Here is a 12455-nt window from a genome sequence, read left to right as displayed (position 1 = left end):
CACTAAGTATTTTAGTTTAGGAGTAAAAGTAGTATTGTAGTGATAATTGTAGGATAAAATTAAAACCAAACCTCTATTAACCTTCCAAGTTATGGCGTGTATTCTAAACTAGAACTTCTCTTGAAAGCCGTCGTGATTAACCTCGATCTCCATGTGATCGATATTCAGGGCTTAATCAGAAAACTTAATCAGAAAAGCTTAATCAGAAAACCCTATATTACTTGATAATGATATGTATACTTATGTAGAATCTCTACTATTAAAAAAAAATTTGAAATCTTACTTTGTTTGAGATCAAGTTTTTGGCGTCATTACCGGGGATTAAAATCTTCAAGTAGTGGTGTCAACTTCATAAATTCTTACATATAAAAAATATCGGGATCACTCCTTCAAGAGTAAACGACTTATTTATGAGTGAAACCATCCCAATTTTTTATTATGTCAATTTTGTCCCTACAAGAGATAACATGAATGAAGTCTATCGATTCCTTACTGATGAAGATGCAAATTGGGAGATAAGAGATAATGGACATGGAAGTTTTTCTTCATCATTATCAAATCCTACATCAAAGACATGACATTTCTTTATTTCACCAAAACTTCTTCCTACCATGAAAATTAGTAAAGTGACCAAGGAAAGTTACATCTTGATTTATTGTATTCAAACTGAAAGACCTATTAATGAGGGTGCTTTACTTGTAAAATCTGTTTTCAATTTGATTATAAACAGATTTACTTATGGGTTGGGACATCTATCTACCATATTCCTACTATGTAGCTAGTCACAAGTGCCTTATGAAAGTTGGGAAAAAGTGATTCTCCCTTGGAAGCCCATGGACCCAGAGTTTTGTTGCAGCTACATAGGAAATGGGTAGGAAAATAATATGAACATTCTTATGGATCAATCATCTCAAAACTTCATCTCCTATTCAACCCCGATTTCCTTATAGTTCACATGATATTTTAAAAAAGACAAAGAAGTTGGAGAAAAAAGGTACAAAATATTATGAATTCAATTGGAAACATCTCTGATATATTTGATCATTTGGATTGGAGGATGAACGAACAATTTAAGCATATCGGGCGCATAAAATAAGGTATGGTGTGTATGTTTAAAAAAATTCTTGGGTTGAAGAAGATTCAACAGACAAATTTCCTCACTGACCTTTTTACAACTTATACATTCACTACCAATCCATGGGAAATATTTAAGAAGATGAAAGTGACAAAGATGTTTAAACCCTCTAAAGTACGAAATTCGTAATTATGAGTGCATTTGCATGTTATGTGTTTGTGTTGGATTTCTTTTATTTTCATTATTGAACTTTATATGTCATATGTTAAGTATTTGATATTTAGTCTTCAGCATTAGTTTGTATGGTGTGATTTCGATGCTGAATTTAATATATTGGTTTGAAAAATGTTGGTTTGTAATCGTATTGATTATATATATAAATGTGAGTTTTGTATTGTTTATGAAAATATATTGTTAGAAGATTGTTTAGTTATGAATATTAACATTAATTTAAGTTAATTAGAGGTTGGCATGATTTGGTATACAACCGATTTTAAAAGAAAAATGAAATTTGAATTTTTTGATGTTGGCGCCAGAGGCGCCAAATTTGGTGCCTGAGAGGCTAGTTTCCCGAAAACACCCAGATTTCCTTAAAACCTCAAAAATCCACTGTAAAACCTCATTTTTATTGCTTAGGTCATCTCCTACATCTAGACTAAGGCCGAAACTCAACTTAGAGCTTGCTATTTTTCGAATTTGAGGAGATCTGAGGGCTAAAAAGTCTTGGATTTCATCTTCCCATGGTAAGAGCTTTACTTTAACTTATAAATTTTTAATTTTCACCATGGATTTTCCCCACATTATAGAAATCCAAAAATTTGATGTTTTGGTGACAATTTTCTTACCAAGTATCCCTATTTTTGGAGTTTGATTTATGATATTGTGAATTTATTTGGATTTTATGTGAATTAGTTTAAATTTTGCTATGACTCCATGAGTGAAAAGAGGAAAGACTTCGAGAGGTTTTGATGCGAAATGATTTGTTAATTTGAAGGCTCGTATAATTACAATACTCAGATGGGTACAAAAAATTGATTAAGGAGCGTGCATTCTCAAACTCGGGAGGTTCTATTGAAAGGTTGATCATTGCTCGAAATTGGGATACTTTTTGCTACTTCACCGCAGTAGTAATTATTTCTATCGTTCGAGAATTTTTTGTCAATATTTGGGTGACTTCTGATGAGCATGTTTATGTTAGAGGTAAAAATGTTAAATTTACTCGAGAAAGGAATAATGCACTATATAGGTTGTGGAACAAGTGATTTCTGATTTGTCACCTGATGAAGTAATTACCTATCTTACGGATGGAATGGGAGAATGAAAAATTAAGAATAATCACAAGGTAAATTTCTCCACTTCCATGTTAAATGTGCAATCTAAAACATGATATTACTTTATTTCTGTGAAACTACTTCCATCTAATCGCCTTAGCAAAGTAACCAAAGAGTAAATAGTATTGAATTTTTGCATACAATAAATGGAAGTCGTTGATATTGGTGCTCTCATTCTGCAAAATGTTCCGAGTATTGCTAGAAGTGGAACCACTAGTGGTTTAGGTTATCTTACCATGATTTTCACCTTGAACAATCAGGAGTAGAGTTTGATAAGGATGAAGAAATATTACATCCACTTAAACCCATTGGAAAACCTACATTTCATTAATTTGAGTCGTTTGCTGGATCTAAAACTGGAAGTAGAGATAAACCTTCTACATCAACAGTAGGACCATCTACTTCCAGTACTATTTCACATGAAAATATTTTGGAACAATTAATGATTCAACAACCAGATATAATAGCAATGCAAAATAGAATAAGTGGTTTGGAATCAAGGAATGCTAATAATGATGATTATCAACATAGAAGAGTACAACATGATATTGCATATCAAGAGGCTATGGTTTGATATCTTAGGGGTGATCATACTATAGAATTTCCTAAATGCCCCAGTTTTACACCTTATGTGCAAGAAACCTTTGAATATTTTGAAGAAGAAGAAGAAGAAGAGGAGGATGAAGAAGAGGAGGAAGATGATGAATGATGATTTGTTGGGATATTATCTGTTTTCATTTTTTGTAGTTTGATTTATTTTATTTTTATTGTTATAATTTGGACATTTATGTGTTTTGTAAGTGGTATTATTAAACTTGTTTGTGTGTATAGTTATAAATTGTAGATTTTTATTTCAACATTATTTTTTTTTAATTTACTGCATATTTTTTTAATTCACCTTTTCTTTGTAAATCTTATTGATATATTATGTTTTATTTAATGCTTTAAAGCCTGTACGGTTTAAATTAGTACCTGCAATGTGTTAGAGCCAAGTTGCATGTTCAGAACCCTCTACATGTTAGTCTTTTTTTATGCATTTACTATTTTATTTCCACTTACAATTTTTTTGTACTAAATGCTTTACTTATTATTAAAAAATCTAAGTTTGGGGGAAAGAAAAAATTATTTAAAAAAGAAGTATAGTAAAATTTATTTGATCTCAATTAGCTATATTTTCTTAAAAAAATAAATTTAACATGACCTTTGGTATTAAAGGCTAACTTTAGATAACTATATATTTTTTTAAAATATTATAGTTGTTTTTAAATATATATATTTTTTTAAAATATTATAGTAAATTTAAGAAAAAATCTTTAATAATGAAAGTCAATTCTAGAGTTAAGATATTTAATATGAAAGGATAAGAATATGTTTTTTTTTTATTTAAAGTAAGGAAAATTGTATTTTTGAAGTATTAAGAATGTTAGAGTTTGATATAAGAAGAAAAGAATGAAACTTTCTGAAAAATATTCCAAGTTAATATAAATTTATAAAGTGATGGAAAGAAATGATTGAAAATGATCCTAAAGTAAAAGAAAAAAAAAGAAAAGAAAAAGGAAAAGAAAATAAAAATATGTGAGGAAAAGCTTGAAGAGATGTATAATCAAAAATTGATTTCACTTGAATCAACTTGAGGAAAAATGCTTGATTACATTTTCTAAACTTTTATTTGAGTATTAACATCCTTAACAATAAAGTTATCATGAAATTCTTTTTCGTATGGATTCTAAGTATCTTTAATATGACAAATCACAGTTCTTGAATTGAATAGAATCTCAAAAATTTTAGACTTGACTACTAGATGTTCGTATACTTTTAGTTTTAATCTAAGTTATTAAAAGTTTTTCTTAAGTTATACTATTATATTTATTAAGCCAAATTCTAGAAGTTTATAAGTTAATAGAAGTTTATAAGTTAATCTCAAAATTCTAGAAGTTTATAAGTTAATCTCAATCATAAGTCATATTTTTATGTAGTAAAAGAGTCACTTGATGACAAGAAACATTTAAGTTTGGGAGATTTTGATAATCCAAAAAAATGTGCAATTTTATGCTTAAATTTGGTGATATTGCACTTTAAAGAAGATTATTTTATATTTTGTTGCACATATATTGATTTTAGGCATTTGGACCAAAAATGAGCAAAAAGAAAGAAATATAGAGTCAAAATGCAGTTTTTCAACCTATTAGCGTCAGAGGCACCCATTTACAGAGAACTAATGCCAGAGTTGGAGAATCTAGAGAGAGCGCAGAACCCTAGTAAACTAGCACCATAGGCGCCAGAATAGGTGCTAGAGATGAAGTAAGATGGTTGTGGTGATTGACTCTTTTTGGGAGGTTCTAGAAGGCTCCAAGTAATTCAAACACCCCATGGAGTGGTTCAATGCATCTAGACACTTTGAAAAGACTCTTGAATGAAGAGATATGTCCCTTAGATGAAGGGATTTGTCTCTTGATGTGAAAGGTATTCCTCTTGGGAAAAGGGAGGGAATTTTGAATTCCTTTGAAGACAAAGCTGACACCCCAATTAAAAGAAGAAGTCTATGATGGTGGTGTGAAGAGTGTAGCATGAGAAGTATTGGAGGAGAGTTAGGTTTTGGAGAGGATTTTCTTCTAGATTTCTAAGAGGAGAGGGAAAGTGAGAGATTTCTTCTCCATTGCATTTTTTAGAGAGAATTGTGTATGATTGTAAAGAGAGAAAGTGCGTGAAGGGAATAAAGTGTTTAAAGGGAACTTATAGGGATTTGCTTAAGGAGGAGTGTAAGATAAGTTGTGTTTTTTTCCTTTCTTTATTTTGTAAACTTGTTTTTATATATAAAATTCATGTTTTGTCGTATCATTCTCATGAATTCTAAGTAGTCTCATGAATTCTAAGTAGTATGAATTCTAAGTAGTATTCTTTATCATTCTTCCTACAATGAGATATGATTTTGTGAAGAATTAATATTGATACACAAAGTTTTAAATGTCAATAAATTATGATGATTTGAACTCTGATTTTCATTTACTTTTCAATATGTCCAATTGAAATGTTAAAATTTATTGAGAAACATAAGATCCAAAAATGTTATGCTTTCTACAACAAGATAAAAGTCACATTGAATTTCATTGGTGAGAATGTAATCCATCGGGTTGAGTGCAAATAAATAAGGAAATATATTTTGATGGGCATAGAATTTTGATGGGCATAGAAAAATATATTTTGATGGGCATAGAATTGGAGATTTTAGGGTGAAATACTAAAATCCCCAATTTGGTTCAGTTGCTTGGAAACTATAGCGAGATTGTTATCCCTCAGGGGAGGGAGAAGTGGGAGCTCTAGAGTAGGAGCCAGTATTCTCTCAACCTAACAACAAATTTAGGGACCAAACTCTGGATTAGCTAATATTCTTTATGCACTTGATAGATGGTAAAGAATATGATTGCTCCTATTTGGCACAATATAATTTTATATATAATTTTAAATGGTTTTAATTACTTCACTAACCATAAACTCATTGTAAAGAGGAAGTATGCTTTCTCTCCGTTACAAATATTTGTTTAGTCTTAGTAAGTTTAACTTTAAAGTTTAAAAAATAGCTTAGTTAACTTAGTTCTTATAGCTACATTTCATTTAGCATACATTAATTTACTTTAGATTAGTTTTTCTTACTTAGGTTTTTATAATTTAAATAATGTGTTTTACATTATAATCATAAGAATTTTCATCTCCTTGTGGGATCGATACTCATGACTCCATTAGAGCCCTTTATTACTTGAGCGATACGTAAACTTGTGTAATTATTAGATTTGACAGCTTAAAGTTCTTAAAATATAAAATTATTTATACTGAAGTGATTTTTATTGTGATTGATCTGCATATTTACTAATTGTACTGCCGTGTGTGTGTTTTATTATTGAAAGATATTTACAACGCATACACAAAATCCCACATCATCACCCTTCAACACCCATCGTGATTGCTTGTAGCTCACTCAAATGATCAAGGTGTTGAATCTTGTTGCTAGCATGCATTTTATCTGTGTGTTTTGATAGTAAATTAAACTCGTTAAGTGAGTGACCTCACATTGGTAGAGATGCTTTAACGAGCACTATTTGCCGAGTAAACCTCGACAAGCAATATGAGTTACTGCATGAGGATCAATACATGTATGATTGCGATGTGGTTCCAATGGATCTAACATACATCATCTTGCATGTTACAAACCTGCATTAAATGGACGTAATTTTTAAACTAATATAAAAAATTATATTTTTGATATTTTAAATATCCATCTTATTTAAAAATGATGCAATTAGAAAAATATGCTATATATGAGGCCAACACTTTAAAAACTCGTATGGCAGATATACTTTAGATCGCTTGGATCTTTAGGACAAGGTCCAAATCGACAAAACCATCACAGCCATACAATGACCCATATCCTTGCACTGCACATATCACTTAAATGATGTGACTAGGACACTTTTTATTAGATGGTATGCTATACTAGGACTACGGTTCTTAGGTAGTTTCTTTGATATCCTAGATATTGTTCTCTACTGGTTTGGTTGTCATAGCGAGACATCTTTTTGTGTGCCATCTTTTGTGTGTTTCCTTGGTGTGGACTTGTGCACTAGTATATTAGGGGCAATTTTCTATGCAGGGAGCCACACTTAAAAATAAATAAAAAGGGAGAAATAAATAATGATTCAAAATTTAATGTTTTATGAAGGTGTTACTACGCTTTTGTCCCACCATGCATGACTCATATACATTGCATGATATAACCCACATTAACCACTTCTGTAGGTCGTGTATTTCTTGAATTTTTCATCATGTATTTGATTAGAGTTTTTTAGGATTAAGTCTTTATCGGAAATAAGGTTTGAGTACGGGTTCTGAGGTGCATGATGCATTGAACCACATGATGAGGAGCAGGACCAGCTACTCGTGTCTTGTAATTTAATTCTGAAATCATATTAATGTATAAAATTAAAATCAGATATGTATATGTGAATTCTGACCACTTTTCCTGCTTTTCTTGGATATGCTACTGATCCAGTGATACCAACCTAATATTTTCTCTTCCTTGGCTTTTGGTTTATCTAGGCCTTACGAAAATGTAACCTAGGTTCATTAAGGACACTAAAATATAAATTTTATACAAAAAGATACTAATAATAAAAGATTCAAAATAAATCAAATTTAGGGCTAAAATAATTCAATTATCTAAAATCTGCACTTACTTTTTCACATGGCCTTCAGGTCAAATTTAAAAAGAGCTGCATTGCATGACTATTATCCAAATTATCTCTAACAGGGCCTCTACATTTGAATTTAATTGTAAATAACTAAATCATATTGCATGTCCCGAGGAGGAGCCCCCGTGCTCTTTTAATTGACTAAGCAAAGCATATAATTTCTACCTAGGAGGTTGTTTAGTACAACTAGAATGCTAGAGACTCCCCCAACCTAGAAGAGGGTGTAAATCTTTTGTGAGAGCGTTTCAACTTTGTAGCCAAACCTCTTCTGTTTCCACTCCAACTACATCTCTGTCATTAAATTGATGAGTATATGTCTCACCTTCTACAAAATCTACCTCTTAAAGGGTTATTAAAACTAGAGTTTCATTCTTTTGATCTTAGGGCTACCCAAGTCTTCTTGAATGACATAATTTATGGATTACTGACAAAGGATCTTTGGTTGAGTTAGGTCGACTACCTTCACGACCAGCTAGACTTATGGTCTTTATTGCTTGGGATGACAGCTCCATGGTATCCTGACCTGACAACTTCTACCTGTTTAGGGATTCCTCACTCTCTGTTGACATATCCTATGAGTCATGTCGATCCCCTTGAAAAATTATTGATTTTGTCTCATGAGCCCTGCATGCTTGGCACTGCCCGCCGTAGCGGATACACTGATTCACCCCGTACGTATATTATATTAATCATGATTAATCCATCTCAAAAATTCCTTATTTGATATTTTATTTTCAATTATTTTATTTAATTATTGAAATTTTAGAAATTATTAAAAAATTTTAAAAAAATATTACAAGTATTGTTTAATAAAAAAATTATATAAAAAAAGACTTTCGATCCGATTCATGGTAGTCACCAACTCTTTGGGCTCGTTGACTTAAGGGTTTAGTCTGTTTAGATTTAAAAAATATCCTTTAATTAATAAAATTTTCAAAAATACTCCAAAAATTTTATAGAAATTATTATTATTATTATTATTTTTGCTCCATGATGCTAAAAATTTGTCCAAACTATTTTTTAATGCTCAATGGCAGTGTAGTTCCAGATTTTTCGTAGCGCTTTGGGTTCTTTCGCATCCTCGACATCCTGTCTCGGCGACGGCGGAGCGGGATGACGATGTTCCACTTCGTAAATTGCGTGATTCTCACATTCGGCCCGCATGCCGTTTACTACTCCGCCACTCCTCTGTATGCTCCTTTTCTTATCATTCACCTGCTCGTCCTTTATCGATGTGTTCTACGTTTGCAAATTCCATGTTTCTTTTGGTTTCAATACGCAAACCCTCGTCTCGTAGCCCTCTTCCTTAGCTGCTAGATCCATTTGAGGGATCTTCAACGGTTATTGTATCCTTACATTCTCGAATTAGCGCCGCAGGGTGTGAAAATGTGATGCCATGGAGTGCTAGTTATTAGGTGGGATCGCGTGTTTTTATAAGGTTGTAGTTATTATTCCTGTTAGGGAAATTTTAGTAGGGTTTATTCTCAAATGTTGGCGATTTTTTTATTTTTTATTTTGGATTGGTAAATGATTGATTAAGGCGGTTCTGAAGCATTTGCTGACTTAGTGTGCAGTTTTATCTTGCGTCAAATGATTTGATTGCAATATCAAATTTTTAAACTTGTGCGATACTTGGAAGTTATATTATGCGTGTGAGTGGTGGATAAGGTCAAATGTGGCCTAGTGAAAAACGTGTAAAACTGAATTTATTTTTATATTGTGATCGTGCTACCCCAGTGTAGTGTTAAAATAAGCAACGGTGTCCCTTGAAAATGACACGCTCTACGACCTGAATACAATGAAAATGTGCAAGAGCTGCTATACCGACGCCTGGATGTAGTATTAAATAAGCAACAACTCCCACATCATGGATTGATGTGGGCAAATAAGTTAGTTAATGAAACTAATATTAGGTTAAGATCTTGAAATATATGCACTATTCCAGGTAAATTAATGGAATTAATAGATATTATATTTCATAGGAAGATAAATATCTTTTTCATTCAAGAAAATAAATGGGTTGGACAAAAGCCTAAGAGATTGATAGTTTAGGTTAAATTTCGGTTTTCAGGTAGGAGTCACACTAAAAATGGTGTATGTGTAATTTTAGAAAAGAATTTAAAAAATAATATTGTATAAGTTAATAAAATTCAAAATAGAACTATGACACTAAAGATTTTTTTTAATACTAAGTTTTTTAATGTTATACTTGTTTATGTTTCTCAAGTAGGTTTAGATATGTTCAAAAGAAAGTTTGGAATAAATTGGAATAATTAATACAATTAATACAAACACTGTCATTGTTGTTCCCAAGCCCAGATGTGAAAAGTGGAGTTGCGTTAGATAATAGATAGCTTGTGCAAAACTTGTCAAAAAAATCATCACATGAATTCTTTTGATCATTGTGTAAGGTTTATGGCGTTCCATGAAAGCGACATGCTGTATGGTCTGAATACATGGAAAAGTCTGCAAGGGCTGTTGCACTGACACCCAGGTGTAGTGTCAAATAAGTAAGGGTTCCCATATTACAGACAAATGCGAGTAAAAAAGTTAGTCTATGAAACTAATATTATGATAGAATTTTGAAATATGGATACTCTTACTGGTAAATTAATGAAATTAATTGATATTATGATTCATAGAAAGATAAATATCTTATGTGTTTAAGAAACTAAATGGATTGGAGAAAAAAGCTAAGGAGATTAATAACTTAGGTTTTAAACTTTGGTATTCAGGTTAAAAGTCACACGAGAAATGAGATATGTATAATTATAGATAAGAGTTTGAAAGATAATGTTGTAAACATTAATAGAGTTGGAAGAGTTGGAATATAACCCTTAAGATTATTGTTGATACTAAGATTTTTAATATTATAAGTACTTATGCTCTTCAAGTAGGTTTAGATATAGGTTCTAAAGATAAATTCGGGAATGACTTAGAAGACTTAGTACAAATGATACCTCTTGAAGAAAGAATTTTTATTGGAGGAGATTTAAATAGACATGTGGATAGAGTGGTAAATTGTCTTAGAAATATTTTTGATGGCTATGATTTTGGAGTGATGAATGAAGAAGATAAAATTATATTAATACTAAGATTTTTAATATTATAAGTGTTTATGCTACACAAGTTTAGATATAAGAGTATGATTTTATTATTGCTAATACTTTATTCAAGAAAAGAGATGAACATATCATTATTAATTAGAATGGATCTACTAAAACATAAATTGATTATCTTCTTATGACAACACAAATTGATTATTTTCTTATGAGAAGAAGAGATCGTCCAGATTTAAATGAACATGTCGGTGGAGTGGTAGAAGATTTCAAAAAATATTCATGATGGATACGTTTTTGGAGTGACTGATGAAGAAGGTAGAACTATTTTAGATTTTGCTTTAGCATATTATTTTATTATTACTAATAGTTTATTCAAAAAATGAGATGAGCATCTTATTACTTATAAGAATATATCTAATAAAATATTGAAGAGTTGTAAAATAAAGAATACTAGGAATCATAATCGTAGAATTAGATGAAGTACTTAAAAGACACTAATAAAATTATTTTTATGACTAAATTTTTAGATTTCAAAATTTGAGATGTTCATGAAGAATCAAATTTTTATGTGGGATAAAGTAACAATAACTATTAAATATGTGACAAAAGTTGTACTTGGTGAATAAAAAGAAATGATTCTATAAATAAACATAGTTGGTGGTCGAATCATAATGTGCAAGAGAAGATAAAATATAAGATGATATATTATAAAAATTGGTTTACATGTAAAAACTTAGAGAAGTTCGCGATGTTGAAAAGATTGTAAGGTCATTCTAAGTGATAATTTAAGTACCCAATATCGTTTATTAGTTTTAGATTTTAAGATGAAGAGTTGAAAAATAAAGAATACTAACACTCATCATTGTAAATTTAGATGGAGGAACTTAAAAGACAAATAAAATTATTTTTACGAGACTAATAATCTTTATAATAGATTAGATATTAAGGAGGTGAAAAATATCTGTATAAACTACCCAAATAAAGATTTAACTCAAGTAAACTGTATTAAAAATGAAAATAAAAAAAGTTCTTTTCTTAGAAAAGGATATTCAAAATTTGGTGAAAATTTCAAAATTTGGGAAGTTCATGAAAAAGCAAATGTTATGTGGGATAATGTAACAAACACTATTAAACAAATAGCAAAAGATTTACTTGAATTAAAAGAAAAAATTTCTATAAATAAAGATGGTGGTGAAATAATAATGTGCAAAAAAAGATAAAATATAAGAAATTATGTTATAAAAATTGATTTAAATGTAAAACCTTATAAAACAGAGAAAAATATCAAACGATCAGCAGAGAGTCTAAAAGAACAATTTACGACGTAAACTAAAAAGATACTTGAGTGGAGGAAGAGTATTTTGGTACCATTTTTAAGAATAAAGGGGATGCACAAGAGTGTGCCAATTATAGAGGAGTTAAGTTGATGTGTTTTATTTTAAAAATATGAGAGGGGGTAATTGAACATAGGTAAAGACGTATTATAAAGATTTCTCATAATCAATTTGGATTTATGCCGGACAGGTCTACTACAGAAGCTATACATTTATTGAGAGGTATTGAGAGGTTTGATGGAGAAATTCAGAGATAATATGGAGGATCTACATATGATTTTTATTGATTTAAAAAAGCTTAAGATAAGGTTCCAAGAGATATCCTTTGGAGAGTTCTTGAGAAGAAATGTGTTGATATGACTTATATTCACGTTATTAAAGATATGTATACAAGAACAGTTACTTGTGTT

At 30.5% G+C, this 12455-nt stretch overlaps 1 protein-coding gene across 1 annotated transcript in view; it reads left to right on the top strand.

The window, feature by feature from the left end:
* The first annotated feature begins 8661 nt into the window (after positions 1-8661).
* Positions 8662-12455, top strand: part of LOC110036871 (transmembrane protein 147) — an 86802-nt gene continuing 83008 nt past the window's right edge. Inside the window, exon 1 of the mRNA XM_020741421.1 lies at positions 8662-8839. Within this exon, the coding sequence (XP_020597080.1) occupies positions 8763-8839 (77 nt within the window). The 5' untranslated portion in view covers positions 8662-8762. The remainder of the gene's footprint in view (positions 8840-12455) is intronic.

This window comes from Phalaenopsis equestris, unplaced genomic scaffold (genome assembly GCF_001263595.1).
Source record: "Phalaenopsis equestris unplaced genomic scaffold, ASM126359v1 Scaffold212035, whole genome shotgun sequence".
NCBI lineage: Eukaryota > Viridiplantae > Streptophyta > Magnoliopsida > Asparagales > Orchidaceae > Phalaenopsis > Phalaenopsis equestris.
This window is presented reverse-complemented; position numbering and strand designations above follow the sequence as displayed.